The sequence below is a fragment of the Paramormyrops kingsleyae genome, chromosome 17, assembly GCF_048594095.1.
Source record: "Paramormyrops kingsleyae isolate MSU_618 chromosome 17, PKINGS_0.4, whole genome shotgun sequence".
NCBI lineage: Eukaryota > Metazoa > Chordata > Actinopteri > Osteoglossiformes > Mormyridae > Paramormyrops > Paramormyrops kingsleyae.
This window is the reverse complement of record NC_132813.1, coordinates 8,465,309-8,492,964: the sequence shown is the minus strand read 5'-3', so window position 1 is coordinate 8,492,964 and position 27,656 is coordinate 8,465,309. Positions and strand designations below refer to the sequence as shown.

At 43.5% G+C, this 27,656-nt stretch overlaps 2 protein-coding genes across 2 annotated transcripts; one reads left to right on the top strand and one right to left on the bottom strand.

Moving 5' to 3' along the window:
• Positions 1-1,833: 1,833 nt before the first annotated feature.
• Positions 1,834-13,746, bottom strand: clasrp (CLK4-associating serine/arginine rich protein). Its single transcript, XM_023813645.2, is given in 22 exon segments — positions 1,834-2,793; positions 3,255-3,279; positions 3,384-3,472; positions 3,579-3,625; positions 3,840-3,898; positions 4,267-4,327; positions 5,836-5,875; positions 5,964-6,048; positions 6,051-6,142; positions 7,201-7,494; positions 8,515-8,712; positions 8,865-8,906; positions 9,009-9,082; positions 9,240-9,318; positions 10,023-10,119; positions 10,231-10,370; positions 10,470-10,554; positions 10,659-10,738; positions 10,980-11,081; positions 11,295-11,392; positions 12,383-12,525; positions 13,625-13,746. Coding segments are annotated over 21 exon segments (1,929 nt in total). The 5' UTR covers positions 12,482-12,525; positions 13,625-13,746; the 3' UTR covers positions 1,834-2,750.
• A 3,995-nt stretch (positions 13,747-17,741) lies between these two features.
• LOC111844897 (uncharacterized) lies at positions 17,742-26,987 on the top strand. The gene is made up of 10 exons (XM_023813790.2): positions 17,742-17,803; positions 17,882-17,901; positions 18,160-18,179; positions 19,719-19,797; positions 20,266-20,337; positions 23,334-23,444; positions 23,650-24,156; positions 24,268-24,419; positions 24,500-24,606; positions 25,237-26,987. Exons 3-10 carry the CDS (start codon positions 18,174-18,176, stop codon positions 25,403-25,405), a joined length of 1,203 nt encoding a protein of 400 aa, XP_023669558.2. The 5' UTR covers positions 17,742-17,803; positions 17,882-17,901; positions 18,160-18,173; the 3' UTR covers positions 25,406-26,987.
• The last annotated feature ends 669 nt before the right edge of the window (positions 26,988-27,656 follow it).

The window sequence follows — 27,656 nt, the reverse complement described above, 5'->3', positions numbered from 1 at the left end:
AGTTTTTTTTGCATGTAAATACTTATATATTAGCAGATGTTTCCTCCATGAGTATAATGTTTGCTTCGAATTAGAGCTGTACTGTTTCAGATAATTGCAACTTTAATGGGGGGGGTTGGGGTAAGAGAAGAATTCAGCGCCGCCTGCCGACAAGATACTCCACGCCCGAAAACGTCTTTTTAGAGGCCAGTCGAGGAAGGAACAACTGGAAGACAACATTGATATCATGTTTCATTTGCCTCAGGAGGGAACTTGTCGAGGTAGATCAAACAGAAATCTGTGGTTCAGTTCTCAGCCGGTGAAGTTGCCAGTCTAGTATCTTACTGTGTTGCTTTCACAAAAGGATACGCAACCCTTTTGAAAAAGGTGGATGTTGACCGGTAATTTTGGTGTAGGATTAAACTGTGGCATGATTCTGTATTATCTGTGTGCAGTTATGTGTATCATGACACTGAATTGCCCATTCGAGCCGTTTTAAAATAGTCCGAATTTTTTCAGAGGACGTAGATGACCACGGCGTTGAAAGGGTGGACTGTTACACTATTCAGCTTCCCGGTGGCGCATGGTTATACTCCCAGGGTGGCACATAACGGGCACGACGCCAGGCATTACGTTTTCCGGCTGGACCACACAGTCATGTTGAGACATTGCCGGGTTGGCACAGCCAGTGAAACAAAGGTGGGGAACTGCAGCCTTTTGAACGGTTGTATCTTTTGAGTGACTTCTCAAGTATTAAATGATTTAAACCAGGAACACCGGCTGAGGCAACTTCTTATACGAACAATGAGGGAAACATTCAGGACGTTAAGTAGAAGAAAAACCAACACGCCCTGAACGCCCTGAAGAAATTGACTTTCCTAAACCTAGTGTAATGGAGCCTTCCTGTGTTATGGAGAACCGTGCAATGATTCTCACGTTTCATTTGGGGAAAGAAATACATTATTGGGTTTATTTTTCAGTTTCTAAGCTGGCAGGTACTCACACATACTCTCCATAAACATTGGTGAAGGTAGCACCCATTGCTGTGGGTGTCCAGAGCCGGGGTGCGACTCCCATCCTGGGGGTGTGTGGAGTTTCACATGTTCTTCCTGTCACTTGTGGTTTTCCCAGTTTCCTCTGACAGTCCAATGACAAGCATCTCCCGAAATTATTTGTGTTGTATGAGTGCGTTTGTGCCTCAGTCAATTGTCATCCAATCCAGGACATACCCCTGCCTTTGTGCCCTGTGATGAGCTTCCAGATCCTGATTAGAATAAGCCATTGGAAGACAGGGAATGAAGATAGAATATCGGAACCCACATCAGATTTCCCTCCAATGTACAGGTATATTGTCCTCATAGTACAGACTGGTATTCCCAATCTGTCAGCCATGGTTAATCTTGGATTATCACATGGAGATGTTCACATTGTTGAAAGGATGCAAGTAACCAATCCTGGAACCTATTGGTGGAGGGAAACAGGAGCCCTACTCCAGACACTGGCTTAAGCAGGTTTTATTTAAACAGAAGCAGCCAGAAATACGTTGAGGGCACTTGTTAAAGCAAATCACTTGAAATTAGCAGCATGAATTAAAGGATAAATATGTATACATTGTTGCACATTAATTATTGCAGTTTGTTTATAAACATATTAACACTTCATAGGAACTTGGGTGATATTAACTGGTGTTGCTTTTTTTTGGGGAGGGGGGGGGGGACCCTGTAATTTAGGCAATGTGGCTCTCCACGTCAAACGCCTTTTCACTGTATAGGGCTCAAGGCAGGGTGACCTCATACCCACATACACCAAGAGTGACCGCAGATTCACCAAAAAAAAAGACCCAGGTGTGCAGAGTATTATTCATATGCCTTTTATTTGGAACATCCCAGTAAGCAGAGTTATTTACCAATAACACAAAAAAATAACTTGCCTTTACAGTCACTAATAACAGGGCAGTATATACAGTTTAATTTGCCAGGGAGAGATTGAGTATGGAAAGAAAGATACTTAAAATCAAATTAGCACCTTTCATATTCATGGTAGTTCATCTGAAATCTGAGGGAATTTATTTACATGGGAGGACCATCTTTCCCGCCATCCCAGCTTGTCCTCCAGTGCCGTTAGACATCCACAGTCAGGCACAGACCAAAGCTACGTCACAAGATCCTCGTTTCATTTCTAAGCGTACATCATGTGGGGATGGCCAGTTCAGCATCTGTCACCAGGTCCCCGATGGAAGGGGACAGCCACCTGAATGCAACCAAGTTCTCGTACTCGGGATAATTTTGAACGTGATCTGGGATTACTTCCTTGTAATACCTCACAGGATTTGAATATAATCAAAATATCTGATTATATTTCCTCCAGCCTAATGCCGTGATCAACAAAAGAAAGATCATAATTTATTGTATCTATTGTAATTTTTTGTTTCCATATTTATAGCTCGCAGAAATACACTGCTGTTACAGACTCGCTCACCGCGCTTCGTTTTCTTGGCCGTTCTGTTGGTATAAAACTTCTCTCGGGGGTTCGCAGACGTGGTCGGATCACTGTCTCACCATCACTGTCTCACCATCACTGTCTCACCATCACTGTCTCACCATCACTGTCTCCATCTCAGAATCTGCTCAGTAGTCGGTTATGTGAAAATGACCTCCATTGGAGAAAAGACAAAAAAAAAAAAACCGCTGGGGGGGTGTGACGACCGCAGCCAAGAGGTCCGGCTAAGAGAAGATGTGGAGGAAGTGTTCTTCTGGGTGGGGGTTCATCTCTTAGTATCTGTAGTATGGACTGCGTGAGCGTGACCGAGATTTCCTGAAGGGAAAGGCATCATACTGTAATACCCACACAGAAACCTACAAAGTACAAATTGTCTTCTTATAAACATTCATTCCCTCCTGGAATTATCCAGAGCTGGCTAATGATATCACACTAGGCTTAATTGAAAACATTTTCATTTCATTTTCATTACAGGATGAAATACCCATGTTACCAACTGAAGCTTCCTTATACACAGAACCAGCAAGTCATTTACAAAAGGAAAGAAAGAAAAACCAACTTTGAATCCCACCAGCTGTGAATCCTGTGGTGTGACAATTTGGGGGCGGGTTTGCTGCGACAGCTCTCTCCCCAGCACACGGGGGGCTGTGTTCCTGTTCCCTGGCACTCTATCCGACACACCGTGAGACTCAGCCGGGGTGGAAGTGGCCCTGAGTGTCACGGAGGCCCCTGGGTGTCTGCGTGTGTGTGTGTGTGAGAGAGAAGTCTTTACATACCTTCTAGATGAGCCATGTTCCCGGCCTGGGTACAGAATAAAGATTTATTACTATTGTCAGGTCTCCGCACCTTATCACATGACGATGGTATCTTAAAACTCTAAAGCAGCGTGAAAAGTGGCTACTCACCATACTTGTAGGTGGGGGAGGGGGAGTGACTCTGCCTTCCATACTGCCTCTCCCATTCGTCCCTCTCCTTCTCCCTCCGCTCACGTTCCCTGGAACGGGCACCACCGCATCACCGCCGCCCCGGGACACAGCGACCTGCCCCAGTGCTACATCCCGCCAGCAAGGCCCTCGAGGTCAACCCGCGCGTGCACTTACTTCATGCGGATCTTGCGCGCCATGGCTCTCAGCTCGCCCTCCCGTTCCTGCAGTAGTGGGGGGGGGGGGGGCGGAAGGGTAGAGAAAGATAAGTGCAGAGCCGTGAGGAGAGCATGCACTAGAAAACTGTGGAAGGATCGTCTGCGGAGGAACAGGCAGCCTGCGATGTTGCCACGAGGAGGAGAGTGACCGGGACCGGGCCGCGTTTCTGTGCATGTGAGAGAACACGACCACGACCATGACCAGACCATGACCACGCACCTGCCGCTTGTGTTCCTGCTGCTGGATCTTCACCTGGGCTGCCTTCTTATCCGCCTTGGCTGAGGGCAGACAGGAAGGCGTCAGTCTCTCCAGAGTCAGACCCTGCTCCCAGTGCCCAGGGAGACCTCATCACCCCAGGCTGCATAACGAGGAAAGGTGCCTGGCCTACTGCCGCTCTGTGAGCGCTCTGCACAGCTACACTGGCGTTAGTCGCTCAAGTATTTATGCTTATATTCATAAGCGATCTGGTGTTAAGTGAGAGATGGACAATCTCATCCCACAGTAAACACATGCTGGGCTCTCCCAGCTAGACAGCTGTTCCCACTGCACGAAGTTGCGCGAGTGTGAAGCAGTGTAACATTGCATCAATCAGGGCTGAGGACTGAGCTTTCACTAGGGGTGTGTGTGTGTGTATGTGCATGCTCACATTGCTTGTTCAAAGCCTTCTGCATCCGGAGCTTCAGCTTCTCCTGGGGGGTCATCTTGGGCTGTAACAGACACAAGGCATGTCAGCACATGGTCAGGAATAAGATTCGGTGGGGCGGGGGGGGAGCTGGTGGTGGGGTGCGGCAAGGCTACTAACCGCCATCAGAGAGCAGTCTGAGCCACACCCGGGTTCATGAAACTACAGTGTGCTCTCAGAGAGGAGGACCACCACACACACACACACACACACGCACACACACACACACACACACACACACACACACGCACGCACGCACACACACACACACACACACACACACACACACACACAATCAGACAAAGAGACGCCTTTCCTAACAAAGCGGGCAGCTCAGAAGGCTGGACCGAGTCGAGTGAGTTAAGAAGCAGGGGGTGGAGGCTGGGGGGGCTCGGCTCAGACTGCTGAATGGGGGCATCCCCCCCCCCCCCCACGGCTTCCGTCCGAGGTGGGGGCTGCTTCTGCCGTTCAGGTACTGCCCGAATCCCAGGTGCTTGGGCGTGCAGTCATACTCGCATACAAGTTTGGTCAACATCAATCCCGCCCCTCTGATATCGTCTCTCCCGCCCGGAGCGACATCTCTGCTCGCCACGCTAGTCTGGGACAGGCGGGGATTTGCCAGAGCGGGCGGCGGCCATTTCACCGCTGTGGGGAACTACACTGTCTTCGCGCACCCCAGTCACACTCGCCCCAATCCAGAGTCTCCCTGCTGTCCATCACCCTGAACATAAACCCCCTCATAAATAATTAAATAAATAAAATGTAGGTTTCCGTCCTCCATCCGGTGTGACTGGTTTGCTGTTTGCTTGCTTCTGCCTGCCCTGACAAGCCTGCTGAAATTCCGTGACCACCCTCGCCCTGCAGCGCTACACCTGGGCCTCACTGTCCTTCTCTCTTTCTCTCTCTCTCTCTCTCTCTCTCCTCCGCCTGCTCACCTTGTTATCCAACACACAGCATGTGTGCCGTGACACGCCAAGGCTAAACAAACTCGAGGACAGACGTCCCGGACGACCCAGAGATCACAAAGAGACTCTTCCCTCCCCGAGGCCAGAACATGCTCTCTTGTGGTCAATACAACCCAACCCCCCCCCCCTCCCCGCCCCAACTACACACAAACAAAAAGCTACATAATACATGAATAAATGAATTTAACAGGAGCACGCAAATCCCACAGATGTATAACAAGCTGGGGGCCTCACCTCTCTCTACCACACAGACATTGTACAGATATACAGGCAAAGAAAAGCACAAACAGAAGAGGAGGGGGGGAAAAAATGCATCTTAATTCCTTGCGTCCAGTCAGCGACAGACAGGGCGCAGACATCCAGCCTCCGAGTGCATGTGTGTGTATACGTGTCACAAAGAGAATTAAGGCATTCGAGCTGGAAATGAACGTGTGCGTGGGGAAGGGGAGGGGCAGCCTCTGAGCAGGAAGGGGGCGGACTCCCTGGCCTGAGTGATGACCCTGTCAGCCTGTCAGATTTGAGGCGCGGACTTTAGCAACAAACACAGCCAGATCAAATTCTTACTGACTTTGGCAGCTCCCGTCTCTTTACCGGCAGGAATGTCAGGCCTAGAGGGAGAGGAGAAGCTCGGTCAGTCCGGCGGGGAATACCGTGCGACGGCTCTCGCCATTTTTGAAATTGGGGGGTGGGACTCACTTTCTTAGCTTGTCACAGAGAGCCACTGTGGCGGAAGCGGCGTGCCGGAGGGCGGGGGAGGGGGAGCGGCTGTGCGCGGGGGACAGGGGGGGCTGGCGCTGCTGCTGCCCCCGCGGCGAGAGCCGGCACTGCGGCCCTGCCGACGCAAACGGTCCCCGGTCCGAGAGCCCGAGCGAGACCTGGTGGGAACAGGAAAGGTGAGTTACGTCACGATCCCAGACAGCGGCCGGCGTGACGATAACAGCATTCACCATCATCACACCAACAGCGATACCACTCCCCCCTCCCCAACTTGCAGAGTGTGCTGTGTCTGTTTATATATGTAAAGCACTCCAGGGCAGTGATCTCCAACCTTACTAACAGTCAGAGCAACTTTTACAAGATAGCAAAAGTTGATAAGTAGGAGTCGGTATATTTTGCTGCCGGTATGGGGCCCCGTTAACTTCTCTTAAAGTGCCTGAAAGATCGACCTGTAGATGGTGATCGATTGGATGGTGACTGCGTGGTCTAGGGCAACTGGGAAGAGCCGTTGACCACATTATATTCATATTACACACACTGAGCTAAGCTGAATGAAGCATTGAACAGATTAATGATCAGAACAATGAGAAATAAGTCTCCAGTCGACCTGTCTGTAAGCCTGTAACTGTCAGTTTAACTGGTCTGTAAACCTAGAGTCTTTGTGTATGACTGGCACAAGTTAATGCACACACTGGATAAAAGTTACTGTCCATTAACACTAATTGTACTTTTACCGTACCAAGATCTGAACCAACAATTCTGAATAGCTGCGCTATCCACTGCCCTTTCAACAATATAAAGTTACGTTTCCCCCAAAGATCAAGTTCCCATATGTAATTCATACAAAATCAGTGGCTCAGCAGGGGGCGCTGTTGCCACACACCTTCAGGGTTGTGGGTTTGAATCCCATCCATGCTTTGTGTAGTTTGCATGTTCTCCCCCATGTCATGTAAGCTTCCTCCGACATCGCAAAGAAAAGGCAGACTGACTGGTGTGTCTAAATTTCCCATAATTCCCTGTATCCGGACCTTGCCCCCTACACTAGGGACAGGCCTGAGGGCCCCCGCAACCCTATACTGGTTAAGCAGTTGGAAGATAGATGGATAATGTTACAATTTAAGAAAAAAATACACAAATGAAAATTCCTCCTTCTCCTGACTGCTGCTTCCAGGGCGTCTCACCGCGGTATTCCCAGACGTGTGGGGTTCGCTCCTACCTGCTGCGCCTCCGGGCCACGTGACGCCGCCCTCTGTCAGTGGAGCGTGAGCGGGAACGCGATCGGGACCGGCCATGCCGCCGCCGGATCCCGCCGCCGCCCCGCCCCCGGGACCAGGAGTCGGAACGACGGGATCGGGAGCGGGAACGCGAGTATCTGGCGTCCCGGCCGCCGCGACGATGGGCGCGGCGCGACCGGCTGGACGAGCGGGACGACGAGCGCCGGGATGAAGAGCGGGAGGAGGAGGACGAGGAGGAGGAGGAAGAAGATGGGCTGGAAGAGGACCGGCGTCTGCTAAACAGAGACACACACACACATGGGGGACAGAGTCACTCATTGGGCCTCTTTCCTGAGAGGCGACGTTAATTAAGAGAGGTGTTCGTGATCAAACGAGCTTGTGTGTCTCCACGTAGAGACACTTAGGTCTGGAACCATTTGTTTTTTAAAAATCACGAAAAGATGATGGTGAAGGAAAAACTTCTGAAATCGGATCCCATAAATTCGCTTCTCAACCCGGTCCGCAGAGACCACCAGACGGTCCACGTTTTTGCTCCCTGGAATGTCTGCGAGGGACCTGGGAAGGAGTGAAACCATGGACTGTCTGGGGGTCCCCAAGGACCAGGTTGAGAAAAACTGCCATAAATGACTGTGTATTAATCCCACCCACACACACACACACACACACACACACACACACACACACACCCACACCCACACACCCCTCCAAATGAGGACCTTCCCCTCATTTCTATGGGAAAGACCCTAATCCCAATCAAGATGTCCTTAATCCCTACCCAGCCATAACCTGAACCACAAGTAACTAAAAATATAAGACTTCTGGCATTTTTAGTTTCTGATTGCATTCACAGATTTTCTTTTTGTGAAACTGAGGTTATCCAAATGGCAACCTGAAAAATGAAATTATGGTCCCCAAACATGTTCTATGCAACCCCCCCCCCACCACCACCACCACCACCAAACACACACTTCCTGCAGCACACAAACTGTCAGACAACCATGACACCATGGGGTTCAATCCCCTTATGAACTGAGCTTACAACGCATCTCTTCTAAAGTCACCAAAGTAAATGCTTTTTATGATCTGTTAAGCAGGCAATTCTGCTTGAGTGTTTTGCATAAATCAAACTGCAGGCCAAGGATCACATGGCGAGCTTAATTTTTTTTTCGTCCTCCTCCACCCCAACACCGTTAATTTCCCAAATATAATTCGCATCTCGACGGGGATAGGGGGAGGAAACGAGTGATTGACAGGAGGAGACGACCAATGAAAAGTAGGAGAGGAAAGTTACCGACCGGGAGCCCCTGCTATGACCTGCGGGGTGGTGGTGCTGAGAGTTGGGGGGGGCGTGGCTGGTGTGGGCGGCCGGCTGTGGCGGGGCAGGGGCGGCCCCCTCCTCGTCGCTACCCCCAAAGCTGGTGATGAAGGTGATCTTGTCGTGTCCCGGAGAGCGTGAGCGGGACCGGGACTCCGAGCTGGACTCTGACTGCGGGCTGCGGGGGTGACAGGAGACCGATTCACCTCCAGCTGAACTTTTATTACAATGCTGGTCGCGAGTAAATAAAATGCTCATACTTGGAGCATTTATCAGTCCATGAAAATACTATTTTAAGCAGTTACATACACAAATGACAAGATATCGTACCGTTTGTAGGGGTCGTAGGTTGGGCTGTCTCTCCTGGCATAGCTAAAATCAACACAGGAACAGTCAACATGGAGGAACCGCCCGCCCTCATCAACCTGATATGAGGGATCATGCTAGATATCAAATCTTCTAGGGAAGGGTTACCTGGGGGGGCTGATTTGTCTACCCTTAAGTCTCTTCTCCCTAAATTCCCTCCGTTGCCTGCGAGAACGTCGGCCCTATGAAAACGACGCCAAAACGACAAACTAATGATCTGTAGCATTAGTCAGAAATGAATAAAAAAAAATTATGAAAAACCGTGACAGACATGCAGCGACACACGGATCCTTATATGACTGACGGAGGTCTAGGGGGGGCGGAGCCTTCTCTCCTTACCGAGTACATGGCCTTCTCGGCCTCCAGCGCCTTGGCGTGTTTTATGGCTTCCACTTCCTCTTTGTCTTTCCTCAGCATCCTGCCGAGCAAAGGCACCGGTCAGCCCAGGCAGGCTCAAACGCTCTCCGAGATCGCTCGCAGATCGTGTGGCTTCTGCGTATCAGACTTCCGGACGTCTCAACGTTACCAACGAACCTGGCATTGGCAGCACTGCTCACTCGTGTAAAAATAAGTCGCCCGGCTGAAGGTTTCATTAACTGTGAATTCCTTAGGATACTTAGGTTTGCTCAGTGTATTGGGTTTAAAAAGATTAATTACAGTATAAGAAAATATCCAGAAAACAATTTCTTTTGAGAGCAAAATGAATAACCCACTACATAGTTACTTTATAAGTCACAGGAAAGAGAAAATTAACATTTCATAGAAATTTAGAACAAACTCAAAAAGGGCAAAGCTATGAAACAGAGACACTGCTGCTTTTAATGTAGTAACTCCAATATATAAAACCACCAAGTAGTTAAAAAGGCATTTAACAGCTAATTTAAAACCCCCCAAAAAAAAAAATCAGCTATTTCAATGAGAGGAAGATACACGTTATACCAAGTAATTATAAAAACCAATCTAAACAAAATAGATTAGCTTTATGCATGATATTCTGATGGCATGAACTAAATTTTAATACACTATTAGTAACTAAACCACTTAATTATTATGTTGCAAATCCTTGCTAGTTTGATCTGATTTGTGTTCCACCAATCGTAGGCGACGCAGAGACACGCCCACCTGACGAAGTCCCCCTCAGTCATTCCGTACGGCGTGGCCATCTTGTTCAGTTCCAGCACCTGCTCTTGGTTGAGCTCGTCTACATCCACCTCCACATCTGAAGTCGTGCAAAAACACCCACAGGTTAAGAATGAATGAGCTTTTAAGAATGAATGAGCACTAAAAGCCAGGGGTATTTGGCGGGGGGGCAGCCGGTCAGCCCGCTCACCGATGTCAGGGATGCCCTCATCCTCATCCGACTCGCTGTTCTCGGAGTCCTCATCTTCCCCTTTGTCAGACACCCTGCCTGCTTCTGTCACTGTGCTGTCCTCGTAGGTGTAGCCAATAGTTGCCTTCTTCTCCGAGAGTCTAGGGGTTTGAATATCATGCATTCGGTGACCTCATTCAGTAGATTACCACCATTTAGACGTTCCATTTGTATCGGATAGCAGTCAATGCTGGACTCACTTCTTTTTCTCTTCCTCGTTTGACCTCTGCAGGCCTCCGTACAGCTCGTCTACGTAGATCTGGTACAGGCACTGCTCCTCCGAAACTGCAAGACAAGCAAACACCTCTGGTTAGATTATGTAAACAAGTCATGCCTGAAAATTCATATCATCCCTTTATTTATATTTTTTAAAGAGCCATTAGACTTACTGCTAGCAAAGTCATTCTGCACAAGTCCTCTGTAGCGCTCATAGTTGCATTTCCTCTCTTCTGATTCCTGCTCTGCAGGGCTACAGACATAAAGCGTGTTGTTAGCAATGAGATGACGACAAAAAAACAAAACAAAAACAGTTAATCAATAAGCACTTATATATATAAAAAAAAAAAGATGACATCATCATATTTGATCACCGAACTGATCAGGAAAGCTGTGCCAAATATCCCCCTTGTAAGACGATTACTGCACCCAGGACACTTTTCCAAGAGCAAAATTCAAATTTTAATTGTAGTAACACCACATATTGTACATACACAGTGCTCAGCAGTGGAGGAGTATAGGTAGGGATGTAGTCCAGATGTGCCCTGACGTCGAACCTATCAATCATGTTGTTGGTGTCTCCTTGCCAAGGCATCCTGGACAGAGTCACAAGGTGGAAGATGATCCATTTTAATATATCTACAGTTCGTGTATAAAGTTGTGACCTCAGGGTTTATTTTAAAGCTGTGAAACGGGACACACTTGGACCACGCAGCCTTTAGCTTTAAGGAACACTAAACAAGGGCATCAACCTGGAAGCCTGCCACAGAGAAAAGCCCCTCAGAGGCCTGAGGCTCCTCTAAACTCACATGTTGACAGGACTTTCGGCAGCCAAAGCCACGGCGGAGTCCAAGTGGATCTTGTAGGCCCGGCCGTGGACTTGCAGAAACTGCGCCGGGTCTTTTTTCTGCAGGGTACAGGAATATATTTACACCCGATAACAGCATGTTCTGTCGCTCAAAGGCAGCGAGACTGCGGATCATCCGCTTACAAAAAAAAAAAAAAACACTGCAGGAAAAGAAATAACTAGTAAAATGAATGAGTGGCAGGGCCTAAATTCTACCTACTGCTCTCTACCAGCCTAATTATGCAGTTGGAGTGCCAAAATCCTGCCGGTATCCTCTGGGAATATGGCAGTAGATTGAACTTAATGAAAAGAAAAGATACTTCTGTATAAGTATAGGTAGAGGTACATTGGAATTCTTTGATTTTCACATACCCCATCTTGCTCTCCTTCTTGAGACAGACATTTATACAGAAGAGAGCAAAGTGATTTGAGCCGATGACCTGCCGATCACAGGCACACAGGCCTAACCCAGTCAGCTACACACCAACATCACTTTAATGGACTGAGTGCCTTAAATATTCCATAAGTTTGCACAGCACAAAGGCTGAAGTACACAGGTCACACGCGCACAGGCTGTAGGACACAGGTCACACGCGCACAGGCTGTAGGACACAGGTCACACGCGCACAGGTCACACGCGCACAGGCTGTAGGACACAGGTCACACGCGCACAGGCTGTAGGACACAGGTCACACGCGCACAGGCTGTAGGACACAGGTCACACGCGCACAGGCTGTAGGACACAGGTCACACGCGCACAGGCTGTAGGACACAGGTCACACGCGCACAGGCTGTAGGACACAGGTCACACGCGCACAGGCTGTAGGACACAGGTCACACGTGCACAGGCTGTAGGACACAGGTCACACGCGCACAGGCTGTAGGACACAGGTCACACGCGCACAGGCTGTAGGACACAGGTCACACGTGCACAGGCTGTAGGACACAGGTCACACGTGCACAGGCTGTAGGACACAGGTCACATGTGCACAGGCTGTAGGACACAGGTCACACGCACACAGGTGAAAAACTGGCAACAGCAGCACTTACAATCTTCTCGTAGTACTCGCGCCGGCGCTCGCCGCGGCGTTTGTAGTCCACCATCATGCCGCGCAGCTTGCGCTCGTGTTTACGAGCTTCCTGCCACATGACCGCTCCGCTGGGGGTGGGGGCGCGACGGGGCACGGTTGCTGCTGGGGGGGGTTGAGAAAAGCACCAAGTTAATGCAAAGACCAAATGTAATTCTTTGCACAGTCTTATTCCAGACTGTCCAGGTCTCTATACAGTTAAACGGCATGCATAGTCATTTGCATCAAGATACCACAACCTCAGATAGTTGAGCAGAATTCAGAAGGTGGAAAAAGACCTTTATCACTGCTCAACAATGACAACTTTTTAAATATTTAAACAAAAGGTACATTACAAGCACTGTATGCAAAAATAAACTAAATATAAGCACATGTATAGACTATAAACACAAGTAAATTTACCAATTGGTAGGGCATGTGTGCGCTATTAAAGCACTCAGAATACATAACCTGAAAATCGAAAGGATTCAAAATACATTCTTGCGCAACAACATAAGATTTACCCGATTCGTAATGCTCCCAATTATACGAATGGAATGAAACCTTGCATGCTTAAACAGCTTTCTAAAAACTCAAAATTAGGGTCAAACTAATTTTACTTGACAGTCACATTTATTAAAATATATATTTCATTTCACCCAAAAATTATGCCACACAACCGGAGGCCTAGCAGCCGAGGCTAAAGCCACCCCACATTCATTAGTTTTTGGTCACTGTTAGAAATACGCGTTTCCTCCGTTAGCTACATAATTGCGTTTTGCCTCATGAGTTTTAAGAAGTTATATCCGAAAGTCCTCGAAAGCATGTAACACCTGGAAAGCATAGGTAGGCAGGTCTGGATTTAACTATCTGGTCTGACCAGATGGCGATTAGCTAACGTCAGCCGGTTTGCTGGCTACCAAGTTTCGTTCTTAAATATTAGAAATAAGGTCAACAACTAATGGAGATGTGTAAGATTTTAAATGTTTTAGCATAAGAATGGTTTATCTATATAAATAATAACAGCAGTTAGGTACTCTAGATACTGAGCAACGTATTAATCTCTCGCTGGCTACCTAGCCAGCTACTTAGCTTTCGCTAGCTACCAATCAATCTTTATTTTCGTATATAAACACATAAAACTGCGCGGTTTCACAAAAAGAATTAATCAAAACTTATATAAACGTGTGTTCATAGTCTGGTCCTAAATAATAACAATGATTACCTTTTACGGGCAAACACTAAAGCAGTCGATTTACCAAAAATGTAGATTCAGGGAGACCTAACTACATGTCAGCCATAACATTCAAACTCCCAAACTCCTTCACAATCCCATCATGCCGTTTGTCCAAAAGGAAGCGGAATTAACGTCACCATTACGTTGTAGTTTTTAAATGAAGTAATTTTCCTTGTGTTAGATAGCCACATGATGGCGCCGTTGTCCTCACTGGTTACATGTAGGCCTGCACTTGCTTGAGAAGATGTACAAAAGCTCAGTTTTCTTTATTCACCTACGTGTATTGCACAGTGCCTGTACACATAATACTCCTGTCACTCTTCTGATCCAAATAAGGATTATTTTTTTTTGCTCAGGAGATATGTCTATTGTAAGTTACCACAAAAATACTTTTTTTTTTTTTTTTTTACCATGCTGTAATAAATAAATCATTGTGAAATCAGCAAAGAATATCCAGCTAGTCGTGAGGGTCTAAGTCTTGTCTCTCGTTTACCCTGATACAAACATGTACATTACCATTGTTATATAGAGCATATTATGGCTAATGCCAAGTAAGTCAAACTATGGCTTTTCATAGACATTGGGATGGTAATATGAGAAACAGATTCAAACTTGTTGTATGAAATCTGAATACATCAGCAGGGTCACTGTGGGGCAGGAACTGTGGGTGGTGCATGTTATTTTCAGATGTCATCTGTACACTCTATAATCCCCATAGGTTAAAACTGTCATGAACAGTCACTAACTGTACCATTCAGCATACCGTGATATTTCTCTTGCCAACATGATAATTCCTCAGGCACACGCCCCAGGGAAGAATGGGAGAGTTCAAAATGAATGTGTTTTTAATAACGAGTAAAAAGGAATTCCTTCTGTGAAAGCGCAGACAACAAACCAAACATAGCTGCCCTTTTAGCTTTGTCACCTGAAGCCATTATTGTCACGACGATGAAGTTAATAAGATCCACTTATTGTTAAAATGTTTTAATCCCTTTCCCACACAGCCATAGCAATGAGGTCTGCTTCCAAAAACACGACAGGCTGACATAACTGCAAAAAAAACACAGGTGAGGATATGACGCTGAACTTCCACTGCCTGCTTCTTTGGCTAAGCACACATGCACACAACCCAACCCATATTTCAATGAAGCATTACATTTGACAACAGACACTATTTATTTCGGACTGGAGCAAGATTGTATTGTTGAACTTTACTATCAGATTTATTGAAAGTTTTTCAACCTTAATGACTTTGGATTTTAAAAACTAATAGTAGTAGGTGTAGTTTGACAATAGGTGCTAAGTAAACATCTAACCAGCATGTGTTTATCTCCGTCAACACAGTTTCCACGATTCTTAAAAATAGTGATCTTATTTATACAGGCCTGGAAAAAATTAAGAGACCACTCTATATTTTTAAACAAACCTGCATTTTTAAATCCTGGTTTAATCGTGGTTCTGCTGGCAGAAGGCTACGATCATATCTACGCTAACATCCAGGTTAAAAATTTCTAAGACACACTTTCTAAGCAGTACACAAGAATAAGGTGAAGCTGGAGACACTGGAAATGACCGGAAACCAGTCAGGTAAAGGGCGGAAGAGATTTTATAATGCCAGAAATGACTATCAACTTATCCGACAGTTTCTCATGAATAGTGGTCAAGTGACCTTCAAGTGACTTTCAAGGAATGAGGAACATTAAGTGCAGGTGTGAAGTGCACTGCTAGGACTGATAAAATCAGGCTCCTAGAAGCAGGACTGAAGTCCCATAGAGCAAGGAAGAAGGCCTTCATTAACGTGAAACAGAGAAGAACCAGGCTGCAGTTTGCAAAAAAATATATTATTCACAGACGCACACCCATAAATTGAGAAATGACTGAAAGGAAAAATTGTGCTGTAGTCTCTTAATTTTTTCCACGGCTGTATATAGGGTAACCAGAGAAACCATGTGAGTAACGAAACTATGAGTTACTGCAGGTTTTACAAACTACTGTACAACTGAAAGACTCCTGGGTTTGGCTAATTAATTCAGTTCATCTTGTGCTTGGACTGGTTTGTTTTTAAAAGACCCATCCAGCTGTTTCACATTAACATTAGTGACACGTGCATGATTATAGGAGACTGACCAATCAGCACACAGCAAGAACTCACTCGGTGCTTAAGTGAACAAGAGATGGTATGTGGATGTACAGGTAGTTGAAAGACTCTGTTCCACTGACATTGAGCTGTTGATGGTGAAATGCAGACCTTTTTACCTTCCGAGGGAATCGCCAGAATCGGTCCACTGATGACGCAGTCAAAGCTGCTATTCAAAAGGTCGTCACTCACCTGGAGGGAAGAGACACATATCTGAGGATGCTGTTTATTGATCATAGCTCAGCATTCAGTACAGTTATCCCACAGAAACTGTGCAACAAGCTGGTCTCACTAGGACTGACATCCTCCCTCTGCAGCTGGGTGCTGAATTTCCTCACAGACAGACCCCAGTCAGTGAGAATTGGTAAACAGACATCAGGCATCAAGAACAATCAGCACAGGTTGCCCCCAAAGCTGTGTGCTGAGTCTGTTGCTTTACACCCTGAGCATCCATGACTGCGTGGCCTCACAGAACAACACGAGTATTTGCTGATGATACCACAGTCATAGGGCTGATCACCGGGGGGGAGGAGGGGGGGAGCAGAGACAGAATATAGGACAAAGGTGGCTGGACTTGTGGACTGGTGTCAGAAAAACTACCTGAATCAGACTCTTGAACACAGATAAAACCAAGGAGATGATCATCGACTTAAGGAAAAAGAATTTGCATCACACTCCTATTCATATCTGTGAGGCCGAAGTGGAGAGAGTGGAAATCTTCAAATTCCTTGGAACTTACATCAGTGAGGATCTGACTTGGACTCATAACACACAACAACTCATCAACCAGATGCACAAAATACTATACTTCCTGAAGAAGCTGAGGAAATTTGGTATGGCAACCAAAATCCAAACCAATTTCTACAGGGGTACAGTAGAGAGTGTCATCACCAGTTCTGTCACCGTATGGTATGGTAACTGTTCTGTGCAGGAGAGGAAAGCTCTCCAATGTGTAATTAAAACTGCACAGTACATTTCTGGAACAACCTTCCCCTCTCTGCAGGATATCTATAACAGTAGGGTAATCAAGAGGGCCCACAACATCATCAAAGACAATACACACCCCCAGCACATCGTGTTCACACCGCTCCCCTCAGGAAGACGCTACAGGAGCATAAAGTCACGCACCACAGAAAAGATTTTTTCCCTCAGGCAATCAGACTCTTGAACAATGCCAAAAGCTCAAGTTAATCTGACCATTAGGCCAACATTGGTGACGATAGGGAACAAAACTTCAGCCCCTCTGAAACTCAATACCACCCCCAAGGACACTGACTGAAAACTGAGGTGGATCCATCCTTACCATCAGTGACTTTCTTAGACGACAGTAGAAATGGTCTTTGAGGAATGGGAACTGTTAGAATGAAAATGTAAATTTCTTATCATATTAATTGTGTGAATGTAGGCAAATAGTTTATCAACTTTGACGTAGAGACCTGTTAGAACAGGACATCTTCTGTAACTCTGTAAGATTGTGAAAAAGGAACAATCACCCTGGGAGTGGAAATAGACTCTGTCGATACATCGAGGGGGCCCACTCTGAGGAATGCAAGGTCCTGTGTTTTAACCCCTTCGCAAGAAGCACAAACAGCAGTATAGCTTTAGGATACTCCCCATTGTAACCACTCCCCTCCTGTATAAATAAAGAAGCCAAGGGACTGCCCTGTGTGACACTGAACTGAGGCGCAGATATTGTCTGTTGCATCTAAGTGAGTGGGCACCCTTGCGCAAGTAAAATATTAGAAGTGTGCTGTCTCATTATTATTATTCCTGAGTCCTAGAAGTGCAAAGTGTGGAGTGAGAAGCCAGTACGCTTTCTCCACATAGGTATTGCAGGGGTCAAAGCTTCGGCGCTTTCCCCAACAGGAACCTTGCCACTTTCTGCCATAGTGCCAGTGAGAGTGTCCTCACAAAGAACAACTTCTTCCCCAAAGCCATTATGATTTCCAGCATCCGCACCTTCCCTAACAGTCATATCCGTTTTATATAAACGCATTTTATATCCGTCACTGCACTTCATCAGCCACAGAGTATGTATCATCCATTTGCACTTGTTTTGTTTTACAGTGTCTTGTTTAGATTTAACATTATCTAACGTTCTGTTTCAGGCTTTTGTTACTGAGTGAAGGTGAGTGACTAATGCAGCTGCAGCACATGGCCGATAAAGTTATTGAATTTTGAATCTGGTTCTGTGGGTGTGTAACTGAAGTTTTAACCACAAGCAATGGAAATGTGGTTACTTTACTTCTGCTTTCATAGTTGGTGAACCTAAGCTTTTTTTTTTTTTTTTTCCATTAGTTACTTTTATTTGATTCTTTATCAGCAAGTCAGATTAACATTAAGTCTAAATGTCAGCTAATGTAGTTTATTCTGCTGTAAATTTCAGGAGGAAACGTCAGGATGATGGTGAGTGTTTTGACTTCTCTAGAACATTGTTTAAAAATATATTTAAATTAACCCAATATATGATCATGAACTTGCTCGTGTTCTGTGACAGGAAATAGTTGAGTCTTCGTGCTGGTATTTATAAGATCATATCAGCTGTGCTCAGTTTCTGTCTGATGTTTTTGACTTACTGTAACTATTAACAATCAGCATGCATTTTCTACCAAACACCACTGCTAAATCAGGCACACGTATGTAACATTTTGGAGGTTTCAGCTTGACACGGTGTATTCAGCAAACAGACCTGGTTATATTGTAGAACCTTCACTTTCTGTTTGTCTTAAGCTTAAGTGAATATCTAGTATAGAACTGACACTACAGTTTATTTTATGTTTCATATATATTTTTTGACATGTTAACTAAAGACAAAAATATTGATGCCCACGCACTCTCTTCAAATAACTGACAATTTCTTCCAGAAACCTTGACATTAAAAGATCTTTTTATATCCACACACAATGCTGACGGAAAGTCTTCGGACACTTCCTTAATTCAGTAAAAATATTACAAATGTATTAGTTTTATAACAAATATCATTACTTTATTCATTTGTTTACAAATATATATCACGTTAGAAACAACCAGTAGTTTTAAGTAAAACGTTAATTTCAAATAGTAATAAATTGAAACCCAAATTATAGTTCTAAAAGAGCTGTTCTGAATTAAAAAGTTCATTGACAAGCAGTCGCATTGGGTGCTTTTCAATTAGCAACACCTTTGCAGTAACATAAAACACCAAACATTTGTGTTTCGTATCCCTTTGAGAGCCAATGACTACAGTTGCAATTACCAGCAAAATGGCAAGAACAGAACTGAAGGAGTCACTCAAAAAATTATGGCAATAGAAAAAATGTCTGTGTGGAAGATATGTGCAGATACGTTAAACATCGCTTGTCAATGGACTTTTGTGATGAAACAAATAAACGTGCAACATTATTACAGAATTAAACAAGCATCTCAAGACTTTCTATGAGCACTGCATGCATTTCTTTGGATTTGCAGTGAAACAAACAAAAAAGTAAATTATTAATTCTTAGGTCGTTGCACAAGAAATCTTAAAACGGCCCAGACAATATTATTGGCTCCTTCTATAAGTACTCATATTTCAAACAGGTCATTTTACTTTAGTTGAGAACAGAACTCACCCGTGGTGAATTGCAGGTGCCTGCAGTATTAACCTCAATTGTAGGAAATGTTATCAAGAAGTCTTGTAGCTTTTAAGTTTTTTATAGGTTTGTTTAAAATTCTTGAATTTAATTTTTGTCAGTTTTTTTTTTGTAATTTTTAATTGCATAGTACATTCTGCTAAGAGAGCTTAATTTCACTGTATACCCTGTGTACATATGACAAAGAAAACTCTTGAATTTAAGAGTTTTGAATCAAAATTCATCCATATTAACAGAGAAATAAAGAAATGTGGATTTTAACTGCAACTGCACTGCATAACAAAAGGCTGACAGAAAACTCTAATTCTGTCCCGCATGTTTGCCAGTACCACAGGGTGGGGACGTCGTCTATTCCCAGGTGAAATTCCCCGACCCTCTTCCCTTCCACAGTGCCTCCCAAGATGGGCAATCAGGTAAGAGTCAAGTGAAACTTTAATTTTAGAATTTTTACAACTGTTTTCACCAATGCTAGACTGATATAAAGAATGAAAGATAAAAGTGAAAGTGCCTTTCACTATGCAAACTGACTCCACGTACTAACCACCGCTCGAGAGAAGGGTATTTGATTTGCATAAGCATACACAGTTTAGATAAAGTTTGGTCAAACGTGGTATATCTAATAAATCTTGTTTGTAATATTTCCCTTTGAAGTGATATGTGTTAATATGCCAGAAAATTTGTTCTCCATTTGAAATAATCGCTTATTTAGCACAGAGTCACAATGAGACAATCCTGGCAAGCATGTGGCACAAGACAAGGATGCAAATTTCTCCTAAAATTGCTGCTCTGAGAGACGTAGGGATTTAACATTAGACATTTCCTGTGAATGTGCTTCTGTATGTTTGTTCATCATGAGCTTTCTGCCACATTTGTTCTTACAGTTCCGCAAGGTGAAGATGTCATCTATTCTCAAGTAACATTCCAACCTTCTCACCCTCCTGGGCTGCAAGCAGGTAAAGATAGATGCAATCTTAGAATTTTCACAACTGTAGTTACCAATGAAAGACAGACAGCCAAGAATAACAGATAAAAGTTAAAGTCTATTATATACTAATATGCTATATGAATCCTTATGTCAATAATTGAGTGAAAGGTCACTACAGTGAAGCAAATATTTTCATTGAATGAAAAACTGCTGATTTCACAAACTTAGGCTTGCAGCCTGTTTTTTTTTGTAAACAGAATTTTTGGAAAGCAACATAAACCAAAAGCATTTTCTCTTGGTCCTGAAAAGTGGCAGCATTTACTAGACCATCTCTCTTTGAAAATGACTTGAGTATTGAGTGAAAAATATTAAATACTAGAGTTAAGAACATAACTGCCTGAAGGACACTGGGTAACCGGCCTGACTCTGAGCTAAGAGCCCGAGCTTCACTCTCACCTCTATGTGTATACAGTGGTACCTCAGTTCTCGAACTCATGAGAACTCAAATTTCTTAAAAGTCGAACCAACCAGTTCGAAAAAAAAATTACCTAGAACTTGATCTGAATCTCAGAAGTCAAACCGTGAACGCCGACCTAAGATAACTTGTACGCGCGGAGAAATGAGTCACGCGGCACATCTCTCAGCGGAAACAAAGGGTAAAGCTTCAGTCTCAGCCTCACATGCGCTGTTATAGCACCATGCATGTTTACACTAACTGAATACATATACACTCACCTAAAGGATTATTAGGAGCACCATACTAATACGGTGTTTGACCCCCTTTCGCCTTCAGAACTGCCTTAATTCTACGTGGCATTGATTCAACAAGGTGCTGAAAGCATTCTTTAGAAATGTTGGCCCATATTGATAGGATAGCATCTTGCAGTTGATGGAGATTTGTGGGATGCACATCCAGGGCATGAAGCTCCCGTTCCACCACATCCCAAAGATGCTCTATTGGGTTGAGATCTGGTGACTGTGGGGGCCATTTTAGTACAGTGAACTCATTGTCATGTTCAAGAAACCAATTTGAAATGATTCGAGCTTTGTTACATGGTGCATTATCCTGCTGGAAGTAGCCATCAGAGGATGGGTACATGGTGGTCATAAAGGGATGGACATGGTCAGAAACAATGCTCAGGTAGGCCGTGGCATTTAAACGATGCCCAATTGGCACTAAGGGGCCTAAAGTGTGCCAAGAAAACATCCCCCACACCATTACACCACCACCACCAGCCTGCACAGTGGTATCAAGGCATGATGGATCCATGTTCTCATTCTTTTTAATGCAAATTCTGACTCTACCATTTGAATGTCTCAACAGAAATCGAGACTCATCAGACCAGGCAACATTTTTCCTGTCTTCAACTGTCCAATTTTGGTGAGCTTGTGGAAATTGTAGCCTCTTTTTCCTATTTGTAGTGGAGATGAGTGGTACCCGGTGGGGTCTTCTGCTGTTGTAGCCCATCCACCTCAAGGTTGTGCGTGTTGTGGCTTCACAAATGCTTTGCTGCATACCTCGGTTGTAACGAGTGGTTATTTCAGTCAAAGTTGCTCTGCTATCAGCTTGAATCAGTCGGCCCATTCTCCTCTGACCTCTAGCATCAACAAGGCATTTTCGCCCACAGGACTGCCGCATACTGGATGTTTTTCCCTTTGCACACCATTCTTTGTAAACCCTAGAAATGGTTGTGCGTGAAAATCCCAGTAACTGAGCAGATTGTGAAATACTCAGACCGGCCCGTCTGGCACCAACAACCATGCCACGCTCAAAATTGCTTAAATCACCTTTCTTTCCCATTCTGACATTCAGTTTGGAGTTCAGGAGATTGTCTTGACCAGGACCACACCCCTAAATGCATTGAAGCAACTGCCATGTGATTGGTTGATTAGATAATTGCATTAATGAGAAATTGAACAGGTATTCCTAATAAACCTTTAGGTGAGTGTATTTAGACAGCAAAAATACATTTAAACAATGATAGACAGTAACAGTAATTATTATATAATAAAATACATTTAAAAATAAAGACTTCTTATTCATTATTTTAATATGAATAATAAACCATTAATACGTTTAATTATAATAATATTGTTGTGCCAAGCGGGGACAGAACGGAGACAAAGGTGCAGACATCAGGGTATCGGGGAATACGGGGTTTAATTACAGGTAAGGCAGGCAAAACGCAGACGGACAATACAATGACCGGAGTGGGGAAACAAACTGAAACGCGGACGAAATACTAATGAAAACAACCAGAAACAGCTGATCACATGGGGATTCAACACGGGGTTAACGAGGGGGCGTGGCACACGGGAGGACGGACAATCGGGGCAGGACACATTGTTGGGATACATTTATTTTCTTACTTTACAAATGACTGTTTTGATGAATGTGCTTAGATGTGTTTAGTACAGTATATGCTCTTCTTGTTTTATCGGGTTCATTTTGTGTTTAAATGCTAAAAAAAAAAACATATTTAGGTGTAATTTTTTTGGGGCCGGGAACCAATTAATTGGTTTTCCATTATTTCTTATGGGGAAAATTCGATCACAACTCGAACTTTTTAGGATTTGATCCGGAGTTGTGAACGGATTAAATTTGAGTTCTGAGGTACCACTGTACAGTGAATCCATTTGTCAGAGGAGAGCAAGATGAGATGTGAAAAGAAGCATTCCAGTGCACCTGTACTCGTACACATACGAATAGAAAATAAAGCATCACTTCACTTTCAAGTTCCGCGTTCAAGTGGAATAATATCCTATAAAATGTAGCCCTGAAGTATTTTTTTGTACTGGGCCAGAGGTTGGTGCAGGTGATGCAGGTTAAGGAGCGTTCAATTTACGTCCAGCTACACAGCTGGCTGAAATAGTCAGCTACTGAAGACTCTCCCATTTTAAGACGCACTGACCCAAGGGAAATGTAGTCAAGGGAGTAAATGAGAGTAAATCTGTTGCTTTCTTGCTTGCGATGAGTTTACGATGAAATTTGATGCATTTCCAAATTTGTTTTCCCTGGAACAGAAACAGAATGGACAACAAAAAACAGCTACTCTAGGTACAGACTGTTTTCTCTGGGTCTAGGGCTGCTGTTTTTACTGCTATTCATTATCATCATATTCCTGAGTGTTCATGGTGAGTATCAACCATCATTTGTACCTATATGGACATATGACACGTTATTAGACTCTGTGTTCCTGCAGTGAGTTTAGTTCACCGTTGGTATCTGTCTGTGTAGAGAAATCCTGACACATTTTTTGCTGGCTGACCAGCTGACTAGCACTTGAAAATAAGTCTGTATTAATGCTTGCATTTCAACATATTTTCTAATTACATACAGTACATAGAGGAAATCAAACTTGGTCAATAATGGAAGATAATTTGAAGCAGCTCCGGACAAACTATAGCATCCTGGCTAAAGAGAACGACCAGATACAGAATAAATGTAGCATCCTGGCTAAAGAAAAGGACCGACTACAGGAAGATAACAGCTTCTTGTCTAAAGAGAAGGAACAGCTACAGGACAACTGCAATAATGACAAGGACCAACTAGAGAAAAAGTACAAAATGTTAGCTAATGACCAGGACCAACTGGAGAAAAAGTACAATATTCTGACTAATAGCAATAATTTGCTACAGAATAGATATGATACACTGATTTATAACAAGAGTCAGATACAGAATGAGTATAATATACTGTCTTTTAAAATGAATCAGCTACAGGGAAAATACAATAAACTGAGGGATGAGCTACAAGAAAATAATTCCACCCTGGGTGACTGCTCTCAGCAGAAATTCAACATTCTGTTAAATAAATTACCCTTCCTGAAAGAATACTGTAAACCAGGTAGGTGTAGCTACTCTTGGACTGATGTCCTTGGGCTGAAAATTTTGTCTTTTTGGAAATAAACTACTTTTTAATTAGATGTGACTCAATGTTGCTGACCTATCTTTGCAGGAAAAGCCTGCACTCCATGTCCCAAGGGATGGAACATATTCAATGATAAGTGTTATTATCAATTTCGAATTAAGAAAAATTGGGAAGAAAGTAAAACATACTGTAGTGAACATGGAGGTAATTTGGCGGTGATTGAGAGTCAAGAGGAACAGGTATGTGGGAGTAATTTCCATGAAATACTGGTTATATGAGTGATTAAGCTTGTGTATTTATGCTTGTGTCGTGTTTTCAGGAGTTTATTAAAACTTTCATAAAAGATGGGAATTCCTGGATTGGTCTGACTGATAGAGAACGAGAAGGATCCTGGCTTTGGGTGAATGGTGCTGAACTGAAGGAGAGGTGGGAGGGAATCTTGTCTGTTGCATGCAGGATGTCATGGTTTTCTTTTGGAGTGCAGAAAAGTTTATGCTGTAGTGAGAAAGGAGCAGAATTATGATGAGAGCTTCATGTTCCCGGGGACTAATTGTTCCTAGAACCCCATGATACATTTAGGGAACATGTGGCAGGGTCTGTATTTGTGGTCTTGGGGTATAACCCCTAACCCCGGGATCATGAGACCTATGAATGTAGAGCTGTCTCAAAAATTACAGAGGGGACAAGGAGTTGAGGGAATGTAGGGCTGTTTCATAGAAAATGTCAATGAGAAAATACAGGGAGGTGGGAATATAGAGTGGGCCCCCATGTAACAGCTAACATTCTGAAGAATGGTAACAATGGATACTGGAATATCTATGGCACAAGACAACAACAAAGTAACACGTTGATTCGAGATCAATAAAAAAAAACTGAACAGATGTGTTTTAATCCCAAAACAATTGAGATAATAATCCAAATTCCTTCAAAGCTGCTGAATTTTAACGGCAAAGGTTGTATATCTGAACTGCAATGCTGCTATCAGTGTAATCACTTGATAATTTCTCATTTGTTCCGGAGATTGTACTGTGATACTGTTATACTTTTATTTTCTAGTTTCTGGGCAATTGGAGAACCTAATGACAGGACTGAGCCTTGGATCCCCAGAAGAACTGCTGACTGCGTCTACTTCCAGGCAAAGGATGGTGTTTGGTTTGATGATGACTGTGACAAACAGTTAAACTCCCTTTGTGAATCTCAGGCACTTTCACTTTTTATCACATAAATCATTTATGGCGAGGATTTTTGAAAGGTACATTGTTCAAATCATATACGTTACATATACGCATTTCAATCATGTGCTTGCTATTTAGCAGTAATATTCCACATATTACAATTTATTTTCTGCTTTTTAATACCTTGATTCAGTGATGCAACAGGTCATATACATGCATAACATACAGCGGTGGAAAAATTAAGAGACCACTCTGTAGTTTTAAACAAATCTGCATTTTTAAATCCTGGTTTAATCCTGGTTCTGCTGGCTGAAGGCTACGCTGAGCAGCAGGTCACATCCAGGTTCAAAATTTCTAAGACAGCAGTACATAAGAGTAAGGTGAAGCAGGAGACACTGGGAATGACCATAAACCAGTCAGGCAAAGGGTAGAACCAACTTTCTAATGCCAGAGGTGACTGTTAACTTATTCGACAGTTTCTGATCATAGGATGACATCAAGTGACCTTCAAAAGGATTGGGAAACATTAAATGCAAGTGTGAAGTGCACTGCTAGGACTGGTCATATCAGGCTCCTAGAAGCAGGACTGAAATCCCATAAAGCAGGAATAAGCCCTTCATTAATGAGAAGCAGGGAAAAGCCAGGCTGCAGTTTGCAGAAAAATATATATTATTCACAGACACACATCCATAAATTGAGAAATGAGTGAAACAAAAAATTGTGCTGTGGTCTCTTAATTTTTTCCATGGCTGTATGTAATCTTTACATGTATAACATGTTTACTTTAGTTTTTTTATAAATGTTAAGGATAAAAATAGTCAGTAAATCACAAGATAGTCAAATAAGTCTCCTGAAAAACGTATCATAAATCATGAACTGCAAAACACCATGAAGAAAATCTGTCTTCACTCTGCCTCACTTTTTATTTTAACAATAATTCTTTCTTAGAAACAGGATCAGTCCTGATACATCTATCACCGAAGAAAAACTAGCTCATAATATCAAGGCAAAAGAATAAATTGAATCTTAAAGTTCAAATTCACTTTTTTGTCAATGTGTTTATTACATATTTGACGCTCAATTGGTTTAAACAAATCATAACCATATTCTGAATAAAACATGCTTTTATTTATAGTATTTGTAGTAGTCCTTCACTTACAATCCCAGAGTTCTTGGTTATATTTTCAAATTGGTTTAAATATGTATTAATTGGTCATTTTTTAACAAGAATCACCAATCAAAGAGTCTTTTCTGATAGCAAAATTGGAAACTCTGAAGTTTTCAAACCATGTGAAAAATGTAAAAGAAAGAAAATTGCATTTTAAAAGTCTTTATGTTTCATGAGAATTGTGTGTTTTTATGCCTTGTTGTGCTCTTTAATTGACTTTGAGCTTATTGATGGCCTGTGGGGGTAGTGATCACATACTGACCTGAAACAAGCCAGGTACGGTACAGTGGTTGTTTATTAAAAACGTTTTAGAAACAATGGCAAAGAGACCTAACTAAACGATGTGCAACCATAACGTGGAAAATCGATTATTCATGCCTGCATGCCATTGGCGGTGCTGTGGGTGATTTTTCCATCTGTACATCGATGTGTGAAGTGGGAATAAAAGAGTCGGTTGGCGTGTGCCTGTTGTCTCGCTCTGTGTGTTTGTTTTGTCTAAGTGTAAATATAAACTAACACTGTTATCTTCCACATGGCCACTACATCAGTTATTTTTCTATAAGGAGAATAATAAAGGACTAGCAACCTACACCAAGATGGCGACGCTGCTCCTGTCAACAAGGCCAATGTGAGGCTTGGTGCTGATGGAGCAGCTGTTAGCTGTGGTGGCCAGACTCAGGTGGAGCAACAAGCTAACAACCTACTACACAGTAGTGGCTTAGTTTCCCAGTTATTCATGCTTATATGAAGGCAATTCACTGCCTTGGTTTACATTTTATATGAAATTATTCAATATAAGCAGTGGAAATCATACATTCAGGCCAAATGCATCACAGACAATAGCCTATATGTGGTGTAATGTAACTTTAGTTACACTATATGGACAGAAGTATTGGGATACATCTCTTAATAAATGAATTCAAGTGTTTCATTCAGGCCCAATCAAGCACCTAGATGTACAGTCAGGTTTACAAACATTTGTGAAAGAATGGGTCATTCTGTAGAGCTCAGTGAATTCAAGTGTGGTACTGTCATAGGATGCCATTTTTGCAATAAGTCAGTTTCTGAAATTTCTTCCCTGCTAGATATTTCATGGGCAACTGTAAGTGGTATTAATACAAAGTGGAAGCATT

Excerpts from the sequence above, each read along its gene's own strand:
- LOC111844897 (XM_023813790.2), top strand. Across the intron at positions 20,338-23,333 it reads CCCTCCTGGGCTGCAAGCAG|AAACAGAATGGACAACAAAA; the intron begins GTAAAGATAGAT and ends TCCCTGGAACAG. Across the intron at positions 24,420-24,499 it reads TTGAGAGTCAAGAGGAACAG|GAGTTTATTAAAACTTTCAT; the intron begins GTATGTGGGAGT and ends TCGTGTTTTCAG.